Source organism: Lepisma saccharinum, chromosome 15, assembly GCF_977018435.1.
Source record: "Lepisma saccharinum chromosome 15, izLepSacc3.1, whole genome shotgun sequence".
Lineage (NCBI taxonomy): Eukaryota > Metazoa > Arthropoda > Insecta > Zygentoma > Lepismatidae > Lepisma > Lepisma saccharinum.
The window spans coordinates 11544622-11568098 of NC_139243.1; the positions used below are offsets into that span (position 1 = coordinate 11544622).

Sequence of the window (23477 nt, forward strand, 5' to 3'; positions counted from 1 at the left end):
GAATTCCAAGATGGCCACCACCATGATACACACTAACCCCATCTGGTGTATCCCCACCCCAATTATCCATATCTGAAATTTTATCGCCCTCCGTCAAGTCTTTTTCAAATTAAAAGGGTGGTGCCAGAATTTTGCCTCACCCTGTATATTTATCTGCTGAAATATTGAAATGTTCTGTTTCAAAAAGTGTATACATTAATTTGACACACACTGTAGACTGCCTTGTCAGCATATGTACTGTTTTATTCTGTTGTGAAAACAAGGCCTAATCACATTACCATTCTAGTTGATTTGCAAGATTATAATGAAATTTTTAAAATGTATTCATGGGAGGAAAACAGTTACAATTTCACTCATTAAATACAAAACATTTGCTTTTTAAACAATTATACCCTGTCCCAGCTAACTGTGGAGCAAGGCCATGCATAGCGTCAGATAAGTGAGCGAAATAAAGTGGGCAGATCGAAGCAGTACATGCTGTTCAAAGGCTGGTAACTGCAGTTGCTTTACCCCCCTCTCGTGTGTTCATTGGTGGAGCCGTCTCGCATCACTACTTGCTCAGAGCCTTGTTTTTATTCGCCTGCCCCAGAGTAAGCTGGGTCAGAGTATATATGACCTAAGGATAAACAGTTACCCTGAGATTTCACAAAATGGATGTAATATACGAGGGTTAACTCGTAAGTCATGGCAACTATTTTTTTTCTCGCAAACAGGGGTCAACCCGAAAAATGTAATATGTACGTTTGAAAGTGTATGGAATGTACCTTCGAACGAAGCCACCAGATGAAGTCTGGATGCAGGAGACTGTCGTAGGAAAGAGGCAGAACACAGGATATTGGACAACAGTGTTTTATTATGAGGCAGATCGGCAGTTGACACACTGCTCTGTTTGAAGGCCTCCACCCACCTCGTCACTGTTCGATAGGGCATGGCATGCACACCCAGAGCTTCCCGTAGCTCTGTATGACATTCCTGTTCATTTCTGCTGCGAAGAAGTGCTATTTTAACGTATGAATATGGCTTCTGCTTAATGACCTCCATTTTCGAATGCTGTCACTTACCGACTGAACTTCGGTGCGTGCTTACTACCCCACCGTTATTCACATACACCATCTGGTGGCTTCTTTCGAAAGTACATTCCATACACTTTCAAACGTATATCTTAGATTTTTTGAATTGTCCCCTGTTCGTGAGAAAAAAAATAGTTGCCATGACTTATGACTTAACCCACATATTTGTGAAAGACTGCAACTGCAATAGGACTTTTTTAACATTCAAATTACGAAGTTATATATTTTATGTACTTATAATCATAGGCATAGCTTGGTGAGGCAGGGGGGATACGAGTGCTCGCCCCCATTTTCAGGTTTGTTAAAATTTACAATTTGAGACCAGATGAGCAACGTAATACGAGTAATATTGGTGATTTCGCAAATGTAACAATTATTTAGCATATAATCCTGGATGGTAATTTTGTGGGATGGAAAGCTTTTCTATTCCCCCCACCCCAAAAGTCAAGCCCTAAGTTTCGTTCTCTCCCCCCCCCCCCCAAGTTATGGCTCAAGTTACACCCATATTAAACATTCTTGGTAATTTATGATGAGATAATTATATTTTGTTTGAGTATCATTGCTTCTTCGTTCTAAGCGTGTGCCAACTTGGAAAGAATGTCTGTATTTATGATTGAGTAATGCTAACAGTTCTGATGTTTGCAACGTCACTGAAAATAGCAACAAAATGCATCAGTATATGTGTGTGCGTGTGTGGGCACAGGTTCAGATTTGACAAAGATGGTGAAATGATGTAAGCACTTTTGAACCCAAAGGAACTAGAAGAAAGAGCACAGAATTGTAGTCTGAGGGACATTTCACACAGGTGAGGATTTCATCATCGAATGCAGTCTTGTGCAGCCTGTCATGCCCGTACAGTGCAAAACATTTCTGCTGATTGGCTTGTTCCAAGCAGCATGCGTTGCCTGTTGCTTCAGTATAAAATCTCCCTTCGTTAACATGTATTGTTCTAACAATGATTAGCCGGCCCCCACAGCAGAGTGGTTAGCACATCACACTACAATGCCAGGGGTCCTGGGTTCGAATCCTGGCCTGGGCATGGATGCTTGAGAGAGTCCATTCATCCACCATATCATCACTCATCTCCATCTTCGCAATTAGCCAAAAGTGGCACAAAAGTGAAGTAAAATGAAGCAAATCAATGAATCTAACAATGATTTGTTGTGAATGAACTCTGTACACACCACTAAGGCATGAACAAGAAGTCAAATCCATTTTGTTCAAGTCGTCAACACTGGATATTATTTTGTGTTAGCTTGTCTATGTGTGATGTAATCATCAGAACTCTGGTAACACACACATAAACAGGGTGATTCAAAAGTCCCAGGACACCCTTTTTCATCTGAAATCGATGAGGTTCTGGCAGATCCAACTTCACCTGGGTACATTTTGGCAAGGGGCCCATGTGTGAGGGTGTTTCTGGGACATAGCCACCATATTGGATCATCAATTTTTTCAAATGACAAGCGGGGGGGGGGGGGTCATGTGGTGTATCAAAAATCATTAGAATTTTGCAACAAATGCAATGCTGTAATTGTATTGACCTCGATCCAATATGATGGCCATGTCCTGGCAACACTCTCACACATATGCCCCTTACCACGATGTACCCAGATAAAGTTGGATCTGCCATTACCGCATCCGTTTCAGAGAAAGAAAAGGTGTCCTGGGATTTCTGAATCACCCTGTGTGTGTATGTGCACACATAGAAAATATTTTCACATTTCTAATCAAGAGAACCAAATCAACCACACTTACCCGTAGTATACACCGGTAGAGGCTCTGGTACCTGTATCAATGACCCGGATACTCCTCTGTCCTGTGTTGTGTCCCTTTACGGCCTCAGCTTTGTTAATAAGTATGGATGTTTTAGTCCTCAGGAATAGTATAGTTTTAACTGATGAATGATAGGTTTTAAAAATTTAGTTAGGATGTTTCCACAGACCTATTTTATTTTATTGTTAGGGACCTGTCCTCAGTTACGTTTGAGTTAAGGGTTTTTTCCCCTGTATTCTATGGCAGGCAAAAATAGCCATGTGCTGAAATGCTCATAGTATAAAAATAAAATTTTAAAAAATAAAGAGAACCAATAAATATGAAAAAAAGTGTGTTGTGATATTTTGACTTGGGAATTTTTCTACTTTCTCAATTTTCATACTTACATTCATTATGCAAGGGTTGTTCAAGGTTGACTAAGGGCTTTCCTCAGAGGAAGTGGAAAGTCTGACGAGCGCTATACTATTGTCATTTTTTCAAAGTATTCTTTCCATTGTAGTGGAAGCTCCCTGATCCTTGACGTGGAAAGAACTGGGCTGCTGTCTTAGCCACTGCAGCACACCTTTTTCAGTGCTTCATCTGTCTTGAATTTTTTCCCTCCCAGATGTGAGGAGCCCAAACAAAATCATAATCACAGGGGGGGGGGGGGGGGGGCTAAGCCAAGACTGTAAGAGTCGTGAGTTTGGTCACTTTGTCTTTCTTGGGCAGAATGACTGAAGTCGGACAAACACTTACAAGCATTTAATTCAACAACTCGTTTTACTTCACTGAACTGTTGATACCATTTTCTCAAAATATAAACTGGTTTAACGTTCTGCATAAGAAATGTGATCATTCACAGTGTTCCACAGCTAGAGACACACTGTGTGCTGTCATATTTTCTGCAACAGTTGTCATGCATCAGATTACATCATGCCAGTTGCTAGTCATGAAGGGTTATGTTACATCCCACATATGTTTCATTGTGGTACAGTTAGCCACAATATTTTTGTGCACAAAGTCTGTCCACCTTGTATGATCCTTGTATTTATGGGCTAAATAACTTTAAATTGACATTATTATGCACATTTAATGTGAAATTCTCAGAATATGTGGTGGTAGAATTTTAGAAAGAACACCATTAAGCCTTGTTTCCATGATTATGAAAAAATAAATATGCTGACCAAGGCAGTAATTTATTTTATTAAAAACATAAACTAAACGTAAACGTTTCAACCTTCTAGGAAGGTCTTCATCAGACTCTGTATCAAGTACAAAAGTAACAAGATACCAAAAACAGGGCATTATATATACACAAAACATTACTCCCTCCAGACTATTAGAAAGTTGTTTTGGAACTTTCTAGCAGGAAAACAGAGAAGAGGAACAGGAAGGGATTATCTACGAAGTAAAATGTAAAGAATGACAGAGTGTGTACATAGGAGAAACGAAAAAGAGACTGAAAGATAGGTTGAAACAACATAGGGATGATGTACGACTTAAGAGAGAGAGAAATGCGATATTTAAACACACCAGAGAAACAGGACATGACATAGAGTGGGATGAGGCTAAGCAGATAGGAAGGGAGAAGAGAATGCTAGTGAGAAAATGGAAGGAAGCCACCCAGTCAACACCCTAACGTTGCCACAACGTTGTATGAATGTTGTATTTATGATGAATGTTGTATGTAGGGGAACAACGTTGTGATAACGTTGCCACAACGTTGTATTTATGATGAATGTTGTATGTAGGGGAACAACGTTGTGATAACGTTGCAAAAAACATTCCACTGAATACGCTTTAGTTTGGATGATCACCACCATGAGCACCACAAGCTTCAGATCGGAGTGTTTTGTTTAATCTGAATTTGTGTGTGCACTGACCACCAAACCTTATATTTCCTACAGCACACACTAGATGGCAGTGCGACTCAAATGCAAAACAAACATAACTTTTAGTAACACAAATAAGGATACTTTCGATTGTAATTAGTGAAAAAATGTGTTTTATTATCCTTCGAAAGATGTGTGAATATAGAAGTTGTAAGGAAGATCAGAAAATGAAATGTGTTACATACAAGTGAAACTCCCATGATAAATATTTTTATTCCAGGCTATATAATCAGGAGCTAAGTACTGCAAAAAGAAACTGATTACCAGGTGTAGTTAGAGATTGGTCAATTCATCACAATCTCCAGACTAACAATTGCCTATTTTGGTGGAGCAGGAAAAGTTTTTATAATATGTAAAGAGAAACTGTGACGTTACAAACATGAGTTTTTCCTGTAACGCATATGTATTATATACAAAAATGGCTTACCATGCGAAATAACCATATTTTAAATATGCATTGTTATATTCATAAATTACACAGGCAGCAAGGTAATGTTGCAAAAAAGTTGTGGCAACGTTAACCCCTGACATACCTAACGTTGCTACATAATGTTCAGTATATGTTGTGACAACGTTGTCAACCAACGTTGCAGCAACGTTGAAAAAAAATGACCCTTAAACGTTGACACATCGTTTTCACAACGTTGTATCAACATACATTCAACGTTGTAACAACGTTAGGTATGTTAGGGGCTAACGTTGCCACAACGTTGTGGTAACATTACCTCTATTTCCTTGCAAGGAAATAGAGAAGAAAGGTGAAGAAGACACAATGAACTGGAATGGGGGACTGAAGTTAAACAAAGAATGGAAGAAAGTGTTAGAAAGAGTGGAAAGGACAAGAGAGAAAGAGGAGAGGAGAAGGAAGAAAATGAAGGAAAAAGAGCGTGAGATATAAAGCCCAATCCACATTCTATATGAAAGTATATATTTTTCGCCTTTTAGGTGAAAGTATTGTTCAATAGTGAAAGCCACCTGCTAGAAAGTTCCAAAACAACTTTCTAATAGTCTGTACTTGATACAGAGTCTGATGAAGACCTTGCTAGAAAGTTGAAACGTTACGTTTAGTTTATGTTTTTAATAAAATAAATTACTGCCTTGGTCAGCATATTTATTTTTGCCTTGGTCAGCATATTTATTTTTTTAGAAAGAAGTAACTGTTTGCTAAGTGGCATAAGTATTTATCAGAAGAACCAATCTTCTTGAGAACAATTTTATTCTTTATCAACTGTTCATAAAATTCCCCACATATCTGACACACAACGCGAGATATGTCTTTTGAGTTTGTGTCAAGATGTAGGAATTTAAATTCCAGATATTAGTTGCAGGCCTGTATTGAAACTACATACACACTTCTTGGCCATGTTTATTCCATGCTTTACAAATAGAACACACACAAAGCAATACAATGCGGGATGTGAGCTAAATTAAATAGTTATCTCTGCTGTCTGCTTGAACATTTTGCTTAGAGAATAAAGTGAGCAATCTTCGACAATCCTTTTTGGACAATGTCACTTTGTAAACCAAGTTCATTTTTTTTTTAAAAAAAAACCTATTAAATGAAGGTAAATTATGTGTGGGATATAAATATCATACAAATACTACATTTTTCTACGTTTCTCCAAGTGTTAATTGACACTGAAATCATCCCTTACACACTCCATACTAAAAGTACTTGCAAAGTCTAGATAATCTAAATAACTGCTGTTCATGTTCTGTGGATTTATCCTTCAAGTTGTGAGCTGTCTATATTTTCACAGCAAACAAATCATACAAAATAGTTTTACCTAATGTCAAGGGGCTCAGCCCCCCTGGTTCAGTATTTCTAAAAAAAAAAAAAAAAAAAAAAAGTCAAATGTGCAAAATGAGGGCTGGCAACTAAAAATAGTATAGGCACATATACGTTGGCCCTTTCACGTTCGAAACTCCTGGGCATGCCAGTGGATGAATACTTTTGGAATTCTCTCAATATTCTTTGCAAATATATAGACTGCAATTAAGTCAGTGTTCGGAAGTAACAGTTACTTTTTGAAGAAATTTAGCTGTAACTGGTTACTTTTAAAAATCAAGTAACTAACAATTACTTTTTCAACATAAGTAACATTTACAGTAACAGTTACTTTACAACACTAAATTGTTATTGTGCGGTAAATTATTGACAATTTGGCTATTTTTTTCCCTCTTCGCCATTCATTTGCATTGCCACACTTTCCTGTCAGACAGTTGGAAGCTGTGTTTGGCAAGCACAGTAGTAGTAGCATCGTCAAGCAATACCCTGTTCCTGGAACTGCCCAAGTGGAAAGCATCAAGGCATCACCCTCTGAAGTGATGGCCAAGGATAACCTCCCCTCATCCTTTTTCTCTGTCAATGGAATTTGCCACAAAATAGTTTCATAATGAATGAGAGTTGTCATGGTCACTTGGATTGTCATCCATCGCAGAACATCTATTTTCATAAATGAGTGGAACAATAATAGTACGCGGAAGATAGGCTACATGGAGTTTTTTTTCTCTAGCATAGTAGTCCTTGACGAAATCATTTTTTAAGAACAGTGTGATAGTTGCAACAGTCTTGTATTAAACCAACGAATAGGAAGAACCTAGCCATCCATTACACACACTTGTTAACATAATCTTCTGCAGGAAGATTGGAGGGATAAGTTTAGAATGTAATTATTGGCTTCATTGATAATGCAGAAGCACTTGAAATTTATTTCTCTGTCACACTCTTTATATGTCTCAACCCCTCACCTTCATATGAAAATATAATTTCATAGTGTTCACGTTCAATTTCAAGAAACCATTTTGTTATTGATTTATTGCTGCCTTTTTTGTTAATATGTGTGCAGATATAGCTACAAAAATTACCATTGTCAAAACAAATGTGAACTAATTATCGCACACACAAATTTTATCATTCACCGAAGCTCAGAAAAATTATTATAACACCATTAAGCCTTGTTTCCATGATATGAAAAACACAATATGCTGACCAAGGCAGAAATTTATTTTATTATAAAACGTAAACTAAACGTAACATTTCAACCTTCTATCAAGGTCTTCTTCAGACTCTGCGCCAAGTACAAATGTAACAATGTACAAAACAGGACGATATATATACACAGACATTACTCCCCTCCACACTATTAGAAAGGTGTTCTGGAACATTCTAGCAGGTGGCTTTCCATTTTCTTCCATCTAGAATGTGGTTGGACTCTCTCCTTCTCTCCTCTTTCTCTCTTGTCCTTTCCACTCTTTCTAACACCTTCTTCCATTCCTTGTTTATCTTCAGTCCCCCATTCCAGTTCATTGTGTCTTCTTCACCTTTCTTCTCTATTTCCTTGGCCTCTTTCCATTTTCTCACTAGTATTCTCTTCTCCCTTCCTATCTGTGGCCTCATCCCACTCTATGTCATGTCCTGTTTCTCTCATGTGTTTAAATATCACATTTCTATCTCTCTTAAGTCGTACATCATCACTATGTTGTTTCAACCTGTCTTTCAGCCTCTTTTTCGTTTCTCCTATGTACACCCTCTGACATTCTTTACATTTCACTTTGAAGATAATCCCTTCCTCTTCCTCTTCTCTGTATTTTTTCCTCCATGTTTGCATTCTTCGTTCCTGTAAGTTTTAATGCCCGCTTTCCTAAGTACTTTGCATATCTTTTCTATGGTCTTCCCCATACCCTTTATTCCAAACCTTCTCTCCTCTTTTTCTTTCTCTTCCAATTCTCCCCTGCCACTTTTCTTTCTTCTTCTGTTTATGTCCAGTCTATCCACCTTCTCATAGCCATTCCTTTTCCTGCTGTTTCCATAGGCTATTTATTTTGCCTTCTTTTTCATATTCTTTCGTGCATATTTTCTTGATTCTGTCCTCCATATTCTTTATAAAATATATTGTTGTCACCTCACTTACATCACTTCTTTTGTGGCAGAATACCCCTGCTGCAGACTTCTTCTGATGCCGAGCGGTTTCAATTTCTTGTCCTCTCTTCCTTTTCATCAATATATCTAGGTAGCTTATATTGTCTTCTTCTCCTATTTCCAGTTCCAATAATATCCCTCTTTCTTCATCTTGCATTTCTTTGGCAAATATGTCGAGCTGCCTCTTCGTTTCCTTCCATATGCCAAAACTATCGTCCACATATCTGCAAAACAGAATTATTTTGTCACCTCCTTTTCCTCACTTTCTTTTCCCATTCATTCATAACCAATTCAGCCAATGCTGAGCTAGAACCTATATTCAGTCCTTCACTCATTAACATTATTTTATCTCCCATTATACTGTAACCGTTATTCCAAATGGTTTCCAGCGCCTTCACTACCCTTTCACTATCCCATTCTCCTATAATTTCTTGTCCCATTCTCTTTTTAATAATGTCCAAAACGTGTCCCCTCTTGATGCTCGGGAACATACTTTTCACGTCTAAGCTAAACATTGTCGTCTTCATCTCATTCAACTTAAGTCCTTTTATGAGGTCCACCACTTCTTCACTGCTCTTAACTGCTCTGCTTTCTTGCTGTGTTACAAACACTTCAATAACTTTCTTTAATTTATTTTCCAAGGGTTTCAAAATATTCTTTCTGCAGTCCATTACTGGTCTCAACTTTATCTCCTCTTTGTGTATCTTTGGAAAGCCTTTCAAACTTGGTAGTCTTCCTGTCTCCTTAATGCATTTCTTGAATCCTCTCCTCCTACAGTCTTGTATGACCCTTTCTATTATAGTTTGTTCTTCTTCTGTTCCACAAATCTCCTCTATCTGTTCTCTTTTAGGTCTTCATACTTCCTCTCGTACCATTGTCTTTCAATCACCACAATTGCTCCTCCTTTATCTGCCTGTTCTATCACCACATCACTTCTTGTCTTGATTTTCTTCATCCCTTCCCTTTCTTTTTGACTCAAATTATCTACTTTTCCTTGATTTTCCATTTCTTTCTTCAGTATGGCTGCTGTTCTTCTTCTAATCTTGTCTCTTTCTGGTTCTTCTTTTATATGGAGCACTGCTTCTTCAATGTCATATATAACTTCTTCACAATCTACAGGAAAAGTTTATAGAGAAAATAAAAATAAAGTTGAAGAAGAAAGGAGAGGGACTAGGATGGAAAGAAGAAAGGCGAGAAGAGGAGGTTACCAGAAGAAGAGTTGTGGTAATAGGGAATGTAGACCCATCAAAACAAGAGGAAGCTTTTTTAAAACTAGGAAGAGGTTTCAAAGTTAAAGAAAGAAATGTAGATTATGAAGAAGTTATATGTGACATTGACTGGCTATGAGTCGTCTTTGTGAGCGTCCCTTCATCAATGTTATCATATCATCATTCATTATCGTCATTAGCCAAAAGTGGCAGAAAAGCTATGTAAAATTACCTAATGCAATCAAATGTGATAGTGAGTGAGTAACGGTATGGTATAAATTCATTATTTCATGTTATTTCCATACAGTTAGTAGAATTCCCCTCCCCCACTGCAAATTTCTAAAATGCAATGCTGATAATATAAAGAAGAAATGTTATATACCAGATTATTGACAAGAAAATTTCCAACAGAAAGTAACTAACAGTTCAAGATGAGTAACTGTAACTCTTACTTTTAGAAGCAAGTGACTTAAGTCTTAAAAAAGTAACTTTCCGAACACTGGATTAAAGTACATGACCTATTGCTGAGATCAACAAAATTTTTGTAAAGAGAAGCATTAAGTAATCCCTACTGTATGTTCCTACCCAGAACAGAAAGGCCACGGCCTTACATTCATCATAATTAAAACTTCTGTAAATGCGATTGCGAATATATTCACTCATTTCGTCATAAGCCTGACTATTGTTCGAAACTTCAATTTCGTCACAAATTGCAAATTAAACATTGCGACATAGACAACACATTTTGCTAAACTTTTTCCGTCTTCTTGACAAGCTGGCAACCCTGCGGTGTCCGCCAGGTAGTATTTTATATCCCTTATCACACAGCGCTGTAGCACCCGTGCGTACTGACAGTCGGCGTGGAATTATTTCTTTGTTAGGCTAAATTAGCCTAAGTTGTTCAGTTAAGCTTTTTATGTTTAGTTCTGTTAACATAAATAATACGTCTACATTGTATTTATGCTAAGAGATTTAAACCTAACGGACATAACATAACAACGTACACATTTAACGTCTGACGACAGACCATGAATGTGGTTGAGTGTTGTGCGATAAAGGATACCCGTAGTTTTCCTGTTCCGTTTTCACCAGGTGATTTGACGTCATCCAACGTCATCTGCTAAACGCTGAAGTAAGTTGTAAAAACATGTTTTCACAATCGTACGTAAAGTTCTACAATTAGACATTGTCATTACCAAGTAGTCCTTGTAGAAATGGGAGAGGCGCACTCAAGAAATAATTTCTCAAGCTTTACTGTTATGGGCTAATTAGCTTACTTTCCTTTTTCCAAATGCCCTTCAAATGTAGTCTTCATGCATGCAGGGGCAGATTGTCATGTACCATATGATTTCAGGCAGGCAAATTGGGAAAACTGAAGTGAAGGGGGAGTGCTTAGGGAAAAATCTCATCAATGCAAGTGTCCGGCCTAGAATTTTGTTTACCTGTAAGTTAATCGGCAACATTAGTTTTTTTTGAAAAGAAGTTCTCAATCTTATTCTCTTTGTTCTCAATATGCTCTAATTCCAACATTTTTCTATCATTTATTACACATAGCTACAGTTTTATACCAACTTTTATTTATGTTAATCACGTTTTCATATACTACTAGTACTATTCTATTTCATAAAATAATGTTTCCATACACAAGGTTTTTGGTAACACTTCGTTATATCGGAGACACATTAAAATCGGTTATTTTGTTTCGCATGGTTCGTACTTACGAATTGTGTATTGCGGAACATAGTTCAAGGTGCCATTATTCTTTTTACACGAAAACAAATAAATTTTTTCACATACAGAGTGATTTTTTTGATTCCTTTCTTTGCTTCTGCAACACACAATATGGCAGCACATTTTGACTCAAGTTATGGGTATGCAGTGTTTCCAACCTTCTTCACCGAAAAATACCTACTATTTTGTTAGTCACGTGTAAAAATTTTACATTATGCCCGGGAAGCTGATGGATAGCCCCACGAACCATTTTAAATAAGGTTAGGTTTGGTTAGGTTAGGCAAGCATAGTGGAAAAAAGGGGGGTTGGAAACACTGACAGGAGCTTACGTCATCAAATGTATGCTGCATACAGTTCACGTAGCGAAAGCAATGGCAATTGTGCGTCGGTGAGATATTTCTCTTGAAAACTATATGATTTCCCGGTCAAATATATTCCACGATGAAAGAAAATAACTCGAACGTTGGAAAGCTTGGAGAAACTCATTTCCGTAAGTAGTTTCTTCTATAAAAATGAAGAAATATGTGTCCGATGTAACGAACTGTTACCAGGTCTTCAATACGATGATAGTCAAACATTACGATTTTCCCCCTCTAGAAATCATCATTTTCACATGTAGGTTAGGTTGATGGTGCGAGTCTAAGTTACACATATCTCGAATTTACTTATCTGAAAAGGCACGTTTTGACTTTCGACGCTCGCGCCATCTGCAGGTACATAATGGAAACAACAGCATAATGTTGTCGCTTTACAGAAAATGCAAGTTCTTACGTAAAAAGTGATTATTTCTTGTTCTGCAGCATTCTATGGTGAAGTTTTCAGTTTCCGCGAAAGAAAACACCTCGAAGAACTTCGACAATGCTACAGAAACTGCTTTCAGTAAGTAGTTTCTCCTGTAAATTTGAAGAAATCCGTTCGGGCGATATCGCATATTTACCAAAAAATTAATTTAAGACAGGTTAAATACAATAGGAAGTAGTGTCGTGTCGTGTCATCTGCTTTACAAGGATTTTTCCTTACATTTTTCTAGCCAAAGTTCAATGTGAATATTTTAGCAATGTTTGGTGCAGCACAACCTATGTGACTACTTATGAATAGATCAGTTCTTTAATGTATCAACCATTAACATGTCCCGACCTGGACATGGGTGTTCCTCGAGTTTCCATTTATCAATTTCATCATATCATTACTCATGCTCATGTTTGTGAGCCAGAAGTGTCAGAAAAGCGATGCTAAATATTAAAAGAATCTTTATTCTCACTGTGCATGTTCTGCAGTACAGAGTATGAAATTTACAAGTGCAATACAAACCTGTAGATCCAGTCGAGTTAGCCGTCACAATAAAACTGTGATATTATGAACAAGTATGATTTTTCTTAACAAAATGCACTTATTTTTAACCTTCAGTCTATTTTCATAATTATCATCCCAAATATGCTTTTCTTCAACAAAAAACACAATTATATTTAAAGCACACAGGATTTTAGAAAAAATCTTTTCCTTTAGTTTCTACTTGTTACAATAGCAGTTTCCTTGCTGTAATGTAGATAAATGAACAAATTATTATACATTGAATGATATGTGTATTAATTTTCAGTATATAAAATGAGAAAAAAAAGATAGCATGTAAATAAGCGGTACCGTCGACACTCCGTACCCCTGCGATAAGGTGATGATTTGGTAACAGTTCTGTATATCGGAATCACACTTCTTTGTTTTTACAGAATCAATGGTAACACTTTACTATAGGGGTGACAGATTTCTTACTTTTTACAGGAGAAAGTACTTACTCAAATAATTTTCTGTAGCGTTGTGGAAGTTCGTAAATGTAGTCTTGATCCATTTTAATGCGAATGCATGTTGTTTTCTGCACGAGAACACAATGGTCCGCGTGTTAGATGACGTAAACCCTGTAGTCAGTGTTTCAAACTCGCTGTATTTTCACTACAACATGACGTGTCGAGTATTTTTATTTTTTTTTTTAACTATGCTTACCTAACCTAACCTTACGGAAAATGGTTTTTGGGGCTAATGTGAATGGTTTGTGGGGCTAACGTGAATGGTTTGTGAGGCTAACGTAAATGGTTTGCAAGGTATTAGCATAATTTCAGATTCTGGCACAAAAGTAGGTATTTTCCAGTGAACAAGGTTGCAACACTGCATAAATTGACAAAACACTCTCACAACCCGCGATGAACCAGTACGCTATCGCCATAATGTGTGTTACAGAATCGAAATAACGATTAACAGTAAGTACTCGTTAATGTAAGATATATACATTATTTTCGTTAGAAATTCATTATTTCATCTAAAGAAATGTTCCGCATTCCAGAATAGTACGTTTGCAATGTAAAAAAGTGTGAAGTAAATGATTTATAGGTGTCACCCCTATAGTAAAGTAGTACCGAAGAAACTACTTACGAAAATGACTTTCTCTAAGGTTTCCAACATTTGTGGAGGTATTTTCTTTCATCGTGGAATCTGTTTGACCGGGAAATCATCTATTTTTAAAGAGAAATATCTCACCGACGCACAAGTGCCATTGCTTTCGCTAGGTGAACCGGATGCTACATACGTTTGATGATGCAACGCCCTGTCAGTGTTTCCAACCCCCTTTTTTAAAATTATGCTTGCCTAACCTAATCTTATTGGAAATGGTTCGTGGGGCTATCCGTAACCTTCCCGTGCATAATGTACAATTTGCACTCGTGACTAACACGATAGTAGGTATTTTTCAGTGAAGAAGGTTGGAAACACTGCATAGCCACTACAGTAGTCAAGATGTGTCCACCATATTGTGTGTTAAGGAAGCAAAAGAAGGAATGAGAAAAATTACTTCTCTATGTGAAATATTGTGTTTGTTTTCGTGTAAAAAGCATAATGGCAGCTTGAACTATGTTCCGCATACACATTTGGTAAGTACGAACCATGTGAAACACAAAATATCCGATTTTAATGTGTTTCCGATATACGGAACTGGTACCGATGATTTTTGTGTCATTTATGAAAAGTTCTATACGAACTATTTGTGTTGTTTTTAGGAGATGTATTATAGTGGAGTAATGCAAGTTTTTTGATGGGACAATTTATGATGTCATTTTCATCGTTGCCATCTGCATGTGATATGAAGGAACATGTTGTTACGTTATTTGTGTTTTGTAACTTGGAGCCATGTCAGAAATATCTGAGATTGAAGGTTGGCAATCCTGGTGTTTGTCAGGCTGTGCGAGATTTACTGCAGACGATGTTTCGATTCATGTCACATGGTACTGGGATTTTGTTTGCAAGCTGGGCGTGCATTTTAGTGTGATAAGTGCTATTCATTGAAAATGCATATTGGGGAGTGTCAACATTTTCAATATCATTGGCATTCTTCGGCCGGGCAACCATGTATCAGAAAGTGCATTGTTTTAAAGTTTGGACTTTTTAAAATTATATATTCTTGTTCGTATTGGAAATGGTTGTGGCATGATTTTACAATACCGGACGGTTCCTCAATATAGTCAATAATTTAGGCCTTGTAATCACGACTCTACATTTAAAATTTGGCGCTGACGTCATGCACAGGTAGCCCCACAAACCATGCACGCTAAGCTCAGGTTAGGGAAACATAGTTAACACATTCGGGTCTGGCCTCATAATACAGCATTGTTACCTCTGGTCTGCGGTTTTTGGTTGTTTTTCAAAAAATCATAGAAAAAATATTTTTAATTTGTTTTTATTAAACCACATATTTCTTAAATCTACAAAACTTCCTCTTTTCAATTAACAAAAATTTGTTAAATTTTATTTTCATTTTCAGACGTTTTTTAATATTTTTTTCAGCAATGTTTTTTGAAGAAGAAAAAAGTACAACATTGTAACAAATGTTAATATAGAGATATTTTAAGTTTGTAATCTGGAAATTTCAATAATTAATTACATAAACTACCAATACATCTTTTGAATCTTGCATAAGAATACTTCTTATGTGCACATAACAAAAAATAATTACAAATTACAAGTAATTATCTTTTGTATGAAAAAGTGGCCGCAGGACAGGACCAGACGAAGTATCAGTTGGTTCTGCGTCATCTGTAAAAATTAAATAAATAAATAAACTAAATAAATAAAATACATTTTCATTTTATATACACTATACAAATAATAAATGGAAAAACTAAAAATATATCAGTGCATTTTGGAGAATCAAGGAAGAGGCAAGATGAATAGACCCAAAAAATGTACCTCTTCTCACTTCATTCATAAAATACTAGAGTTTGCAACACTGTTTATATTGTCGACAATAATTATTACGAATATAACCTACCTTCCAAATCTTCAAATTCATCTGCATCATCAAAATTGTCACTAACTTCAAACTCTGAGGCGGAATCCTCTATGCAGTCTGGATCTACCGACGCCATTTTAAACAATGTACAGTACATCAACCCGACAACAAACAGTCACAGGTGCGAGATAAAAATAGCACATGAGTCACCTAGCGGTCGGAATTTCAACAGACGGGCTTGAATGAACACGCGCATGAGACGAACTACGAGCATAGCCCGTAGTTGAATCGGCAAAGCGATTGCATAACGCACGACGGGCTATGCCCGTCGTTCGTCCACATTGACTTTAAGTGCACTGCGGGCTATGCCCGTCGTGAGACCCCAATGTGTTAAAATTTGGGGTCGTAGTGATGTCAGGATACGCCAGGAGTGTTAGTTTTGCTGCTGTTTGGCAATTTTTTACGGGAAAAATGAACGAAAGTAGTCCGGAATAGGAGTTTCTTGTGCTTACACGGGTCATACTTTGCGATCAAGTATCTCCGTTATTTGTGGTTTCCTAACACTGGAACCACTTTTATATTACGTAAAACGTTGAAATCTGTCAATTAAAACGAAATCGACTAATTCTCGAGGGGGTACAGTGTGTCGACGGCCCCAAATAAGCTATAAATTTATTGAGAATTCCATATGAAAGTAGTGTGTATCAGTCTACTATAAACATATTTACAAGACTTCCATGTGGTCACAACCTATAATAATATTTTTAAATTTATTGATGTAAATATCAGTTTTTTTTATCTTCATTATGTGAAACTTTGTCATGACATATAATTGTCATTATTCCTGAGTACCAATTTTCCAATATCACTTATTGTTAAGGGAAAGAGTGGCAATTCCACACTTGTGCATTTATTTCAATATCGTCGGGATGAGCACTACTGCTAACACTATACAAGACAGTATGAATTTCTCTCCATGTTGCATGTCCCTATGGCCATCCTGGCAGTGTTGCGAGTAACGGTTCCGTTTGTTTTATGATTTTTTTCAAATTCTCTTAGCATGAAGTCTAATTATCGTAGAGTTTTGGCAATCGTTGTCACACAAAATTTGAACCTTCCTTAAAGTAATGAGCACTGTTTGGATTTTGAAAAAAGTTATTTATGTTGAAAAAAAAACAACAACAAAAATTACCTTACGCAAGCATGCGCACTTCCCATGGATAATGTATTTTCCAATGACAAGCGATTGTAAGTATCGTAGACTAGTGGGAATGAATGTAGAAGTAAATCGGAACCTTAGTAGAATGCATTTAGGGACTTCATTTTTATGCTAAGAGAACCAAACCTAACCTGCCTAACTTAACTACGAAAGCATATATTGAACAAAATCTTAATCAATTGCTAAAACTCCACAGTATGTGTTAACAGAAATAAATCAAAATCAAACCATGTTAAAATTGCATTCGTAGCATGATGAAATCGCAATAGAACAAAAGGAACTTGGGCCGTGTTGCCAAATCTGATGTACTTTAATGAGCTAAATTTCACCTTAAATGTAGCTGAAGTTTACTTTCAAGGAGCTAGATTAACGAAGGCTGAATAAAGTGCCTCCTAGGGTAATTTTAGGTGCCAGAGGGGGCACTGCTAATACAGTTAACTTTAAAGTGATGACAATTTATTCTGAGTTTTCGCTGTCTAGATCTGGCAGCATCAACTATCTCAATAATCCAACAATGGTTGCATGAAATTAGAAATATAGAAATCCCTGATAACAATATTATGTCATCTTCACTTCAGCTACGGTGCTATAAAAAGCAGTTGAGGAGGTAAGAGGGTGAGTGGTGACTTAGCCAATATAATAATATCACATCACATGCAAAATATGTACTCATGGCAAAAGCTGGTCTTTGTGGGACTGTGATTGTCATCATAATGGGGCAGGAGGCGGCTGCCTGATATACTCCCTGCCACATTCGCATTCTATTCTGTATACGTCTTTTTCTCCATCCGGGTTTTCTTTACCTCTTTCTCCCTTGTTATACTCTGTGAAGTGTTTTTCTATATTCCAGGAAGCCTTCATCCCACATCTGACTCCATATTCCCTTACAGTCCTTTCTATTTTTTCCGATACCCCTTTATAGTATGGAATCCCGACAGACTAACTTTCTCCGTATCATTTCCCTCTTCCCCTTCTTTTCTTGTTTTCCCATTTATGTCTGTGCTAGTCTCCCCTTTTGATGATCTTCTGTGCTTTCCTGCCTATTCTATTCATTTCTTGTTTCGTGTACCCATTGTCTCCCCCACCTCCATTATCCATTCTACTTCCTTTTCTTTCCCTTCATTGCATAATCTTCCTGCCCTAATGAAAAAATTGAGAAAAACATTTGTTTTTATTTTCCCGGGATGTTCTGATTTTTTATTTATGTACAGGTCCCCGGCTAACGGTTTATGGTATACACCTGTCTTTATTCCTTTATCTGTTTTTCTAATACTAAGATTCAATAAATTAATCGTATCGTCAACAAGGGTTTTCCCTGGTAAATTCGTCCTGTTTTCCTAATTCTTCAAAGACAATATCGATCTCTCTTTTCTTTCCTATTATTAGTATATCGTCGACGTACCTCCCATAGAATTTAATGTTAACCCCTGTTTGCTCTAAAGCAGTCTTTTCTACATAGTGCATCAAAATGCTGGCTACAATACCTGATACCGGGTTCCCCATTGCTAACCCTTCTTTCTGTCTATAAATCATATTGTTGACAAAAAGAGTTATATCCCGTTACAAGAGTAAAACACCTAACATATTTGCAAGCTGTCAAAATGTCAACCCCTTTCTCCAATAACCATTTCTGTAGACAATCAGCTGCTTTCTCTCTGGGTACACTTCGGTACAAATTGACCACGTCGAAACTACTAATTTCATAGTCTTTCTCGATTTTTTGGATGGTAGGCTAATTGGGACTGTACCTACAGTTTAAAGTGGGATCCACTGTGCAATGTGCCCCCACCGGGTGTCAAACCCGGGACCTCTTGTTTACAAGGCAATATAGTATAGTTATTACCAGTAGAACGTTCTTTATGAATTATTTTAATCAAATTTGTATCAATTTATAAATGTTTTAAGATCATATTTCAAGATGTATTGCTTTATGTTAGTTGGCTTTAGCCTTTCTTGGACTGTATTTGGTCAAAACAAAAAAACACTACTGGCTCCCGAGCAAAGGAGACTGGCACTTGAATTATTTTAATTTTTTTTCTACCCCTGCGTATAGGTATTGGTTCAAAACGGTATCAACCCATCTCTGTTAATTTCATGACACAATTAGAAACATGACCACTAATATTGATGCATTGTTATCAGCCCAACTCTAATAATTACTAATTGATAAATAAGTATTTTCTCTTGTTATTACTTGCAGATGGCTAGCTCAAGCCAAGAACCAACGTCTTCCAGGAGTTCAAGTTCTAACCTCCTGGTGGATGGAGCAGTTGAATGCCGTAGATATGATGACATGGCTTGGTTGACACGTAATGAGGAGGTTACTCGGCTAATAGCTTCCCTTATTGGTAGTAATATTGGACAAGAAGGTAAATCAACAGGCGGCCTAAATGGAGAATCGATAGAAGCAGTCGATGAACCAAGAAAGAGACGGCGTAGAAGACGGCGCAGGAAAAAATCTCAGAAAGCTGAAGATAGCGAGAGGCAAGATGGTTATTTGTATGGTTTTAGTTTACTGTAAGGTGTACGAGAGTTGATGATGGTATTAAACATAGTATTCTTTAGCAACTGATAATGTGTATACAGGATCAGGGTGGCTACTCACCGGGAATTATGCATGAATTATTGGCTCCGGGAATTATGCTTAAATTTTTCTCCGTAGACGTGAAAAATTGCAACTTTAATTAATACAAAGAATTCATATATTTACAAATGTCCCGAGGCAAGTTTTTCACTGCTTAGCTTTCATTTTTACCGAAGAAGGAAAGAGGAAGCTGCGTGGACAATAAAAGCAGGCGCGTCGCCTGATAATGTTCGCATGAGCACGTGAACACTCATGTATATGTCTTAAGTTACGTACATATTAAATGCACACACGTAATCGAAAAAATACTATGTTTGATGTACAAGTATATATACACAATTTACTCCGTCAAGAATTATTTCATGCCTGATAACTTTTCTAGATAGTTGGTAACACTGACTCCCACGTTGTTCCACGGAGGGCGTTGAACACAATTGCTATGCGTGTTGCATAGAGCTGACAGCTAAGGGGCTGTTGACCACTATACCCTGAAGATGTTCACTTCGCTGTGAGAACACTGATGCAAGCGGCAATACTTCTTACATTCGGCACCAGAGTGCAGCATCTACAAGGCATGTCTAGGGGGAACTCGAAAAGAGGTGTGCTACATAGTTGCAAACTTTAGCGAGAATTCGCTAAAACTGGCAGATTTTAAGGGGGAGAGGGACAATTTCTCCTAGGTCCTTCTTGTATTACTTGAAATATAGCGTGAATTTTGGGGGGAAATTGTTGAAAATAAATTGAACTGCTGTTCTCCATTTTTCAATTGAAGATGAAGTTACAAGGGAGAGGATTAAATCTGCATTCAGTACAAAAACATTAATGTGAACACTCGTATGCGAACTGCACGCGACGCCACTGAATAAAAGGGAATTTTCTCAGTCTGTTTACTTTGTTAGTGTCCTTTGCAGAACAATCTATCTGATAGGGAGAAGATTATTGCAAGATCTTCAGAAAGTGTTGCATCAGTAAATATACTCTAAAAGTTTATTTCGCATTTAGCATCATTTCATGACAAAATGTTACAAATGTACCTCACACCTTTCAAGAACATGAAGAAAGTACAATATAGTCTGTTATTTCACATTTCGTGTTTCTGTCAAAAACAAAATATGCATGCTTCTTCTCATGAGAAATTGCACTTTCAAGTACTTATGTGTCGAGTCCCAATGGCTACCATTTTGTTTTTCGATCTTCTACAAGCGCGAAACTCATCATAGTAGCCTTATTCAAATGTCAACCATAACTGCTTTTGCTTGCCATGCCTTTGGATGAGCTTGAAGTTTCTTCACATGACACTATTTCAACCTTAGGATGTAATTGTAGTACCAAAGATTGCCACTTACAGAAGCAGGGTTGCCATATAATACTATTAATACAATTCTAGGAACTTTTTGTATTCACCTTATATGAAACAACTAGCTTTTAAGAAAATAAATGAATGTTGTGGAACCATTTTTAACTAATCCATTGTTTTGTTCTACAGCTTGGAAGAAGAAGAAGAAAATGCAGCAAGTTCATCCTGCACGGAACATTTGGATCAGCAAGAATTTGACGAAATGTGTGTGACTTTCACTGATGCTCTCAAACTAGGCAGTGCCAGTGATAAGGACTCTGGAAGTGTCACTTCTAATTATGTGCTGAAATCAATATTGCCAGTTATTAGGGATGAAGACATTGTCACGATCATCTCAAGAACTGGAAATTTTGTTGGAGATGCAGATAGGCCTGAAATAAATGGGGAGATTCCCTCGATGTCGACCAAAGTGAAAAAAGTTAGGGAAGGTTCGAAAGCATCTTCTAAAAAGGGTTCGAAATTACCTGTGTTCTGTACTTGCCCTTATGATCTAGGCGGAGATGTTCCTCCTGTTGTGGAGGAAATAAAGATTGGTGAAGATGGCTTGCCTGTTATGGAGGTGGCAGCTGCTTCTGTACTTAAAAATAAATGTAAGCTACATTCTTTACCAGAGAAAAGTTCCAGAAAGAATGTGAAGAAGGAAAAACCTTCAAAGGAAACTCTGGTTGAGTGTAAAGCGGGTGTTGAAGAGGGGAATGACGAAGTGAAAAAAGTTAAGGAAGGTTCAAAAGCATCTTCTAAAAAGGGCTCGAAATCACCTGTGTTCTGTACTTGCCCTTACGGTCTAGGCAGAGAAGATGTTCCTCCTGTTGTGGAGAAAATAAAGATTGGTGAAGATGGCGTGCCTGTTGTGGAGATGGCAGCTGCTTCTGTAATTAAAAATAAATGTAAGCTACATTCAATACCAGAGAAAAGTTCCAGAAAGAATGTGAAGAAGGAAAAACCTTTAAAGGAATCTCTGGATGATTGTAAAGCAGGCGGTGAAGAGGGGAACGACGAAGTGAAGAAGAGGAGGAGATCACGCGGCAAGAAGAAAAGTCAAACCGAGAATGAGGCGGAAGTAGCAGAGCGGGATCAGAAAGATGGTGCAGAGAAGAGTAAAAAGGAATCTGAGAAGGAAAAGAAGGATTTTTCATTTAGCGACTATATTTCTGAAGCCGAAGTGGCTGCTGGCATTGAAGACGGAACCTTGATTCAGGGGTCGCTACGAATAAACCCAAGAAATTATAAAGAAGCTTACATAAATTCACCAACCAAAGGCCTAGACATTAGCGTTAGTGGGATCAAGGACAGGAATAGAGCGTTAGAAGGGGACGAGATAACGATACGGCTCAAACCGGAAGACAAGTGGAAGACAGCATCAGATGGTCAAATTCAGAAGACGGCAGAGGTGGTTTTCGTACAGTTCCGTCACCATCCGATGACGGGAGCTGGAACTTTGGAGCCAATTACGAGTCTGATCAAGAGGTATGCATTGTTTGTGCCCAGAGATTCACGGCTGCCTAGAATGAGAGTCCCAGTTCAGCAGTGTCCACCTGGGTTTTTAAAAAGACCAGATGCATTTAGTAATATTTTGTTTTGTGCTGAAATACGTGACTGGAAGGATACTAGATATGCCATGGCGTAAGTCTTCCTTTTCTTACTTTTTTTGTTTTCGCTTGTTCATGCAGGGTGGTGCATATTGAATCTACCACTTTGAGTTGGCAACCCTGCCAGAATGCATGTGTGGTTTACCTACATCCGTGGATAGTTGAGAGTCAGGCAATTAGTATACAGTGGAGCGTTGGCCGGTGTAGATGCTGATTGTGGTGGTGGAAGCCTTCATCCAAACGGGCACCAGACACTGCGGCGGAACAATGAAGATCGCCATGCGTCTGTTCCAGAGAGACAGCATTCTGAGGAGGTGGGTTAGATAGAGGAGAGCCATGGGTAGGGAGACAAATTTATGGTAAATAAAAACTGAGGAGAGCGGTAAATAAAATGTTAGATCAGCAGTATATACCAGCGGTGGAAAAAAATTAAATTAGCACACACTTTTTCATCATGAGAGGAAACAACATACAAAAGAGCTATAAATTGATAAACTACTTTATTTTTATATACTGTACACGTACACAAGTACTTAGATTTCAACTGTAATTGCCAGTAGTGGCGATTGGGTGGGGTAAGGATATTTTACTTTTCTTGCTAGACAAGGCTTAGTATTTAGAGGCCATATGTGATGGGATCAAAGATAAAACGTTCTTCAGCTGCAAGTGGTAGGAAACTTTAGGCAAACATTTCGTTACAAATCGACAGTTTGCGCGCACAACCTCGATTGCCGGATTTTGTGTGTTTTCTACTTAATTTGCCGATATCTCGCAAAAAAGCGTTCATTTCGTGGAAAAGTACACATTTCGCATTACTTCGCGAATAATACTCATCCATATTCCATCATTGGGGGTGTAGTTACGTGCAGAATGTTCAAAA

The 23477-nt window shown here is 37.6% G+C and overlaps 1 protein-coding gene across 2 annotated transcripts in view; it reads left to right on the forward strand.

The window, feature by feature from the left end:
• The first annotated feature begins 10854 nt into the window (after positions 1-10854).
• Positions 10855-23477, forward strand: part of Dis3l2 (Dis3 like 3'-5' exoribonuclease 2) — a 63838-nt gene continuing 51215 nt past the window's right edge. The window contains exons 1-3 of one of the 2 annotated variants that reach the window (XM_083136609.1): positions 10855-10979; positions 19268-19551; positions 21138-22631. In XM_083136609.1, the coding sequence (XP_082992735.1) occupies positions 19268-19551; positions 21138-22631 (1778 nt within the window). In that variant the 5' untranslated portion in view covers positions 10855-10979. Of the gene's footprint in view, positions 10980-11010; positions 11292-19267; positions 19552-21137; positions 22632-23477 lie in introns of those variants that run through there. The other variant, XM_083136608.1, reaches the window with a different exon arrangement.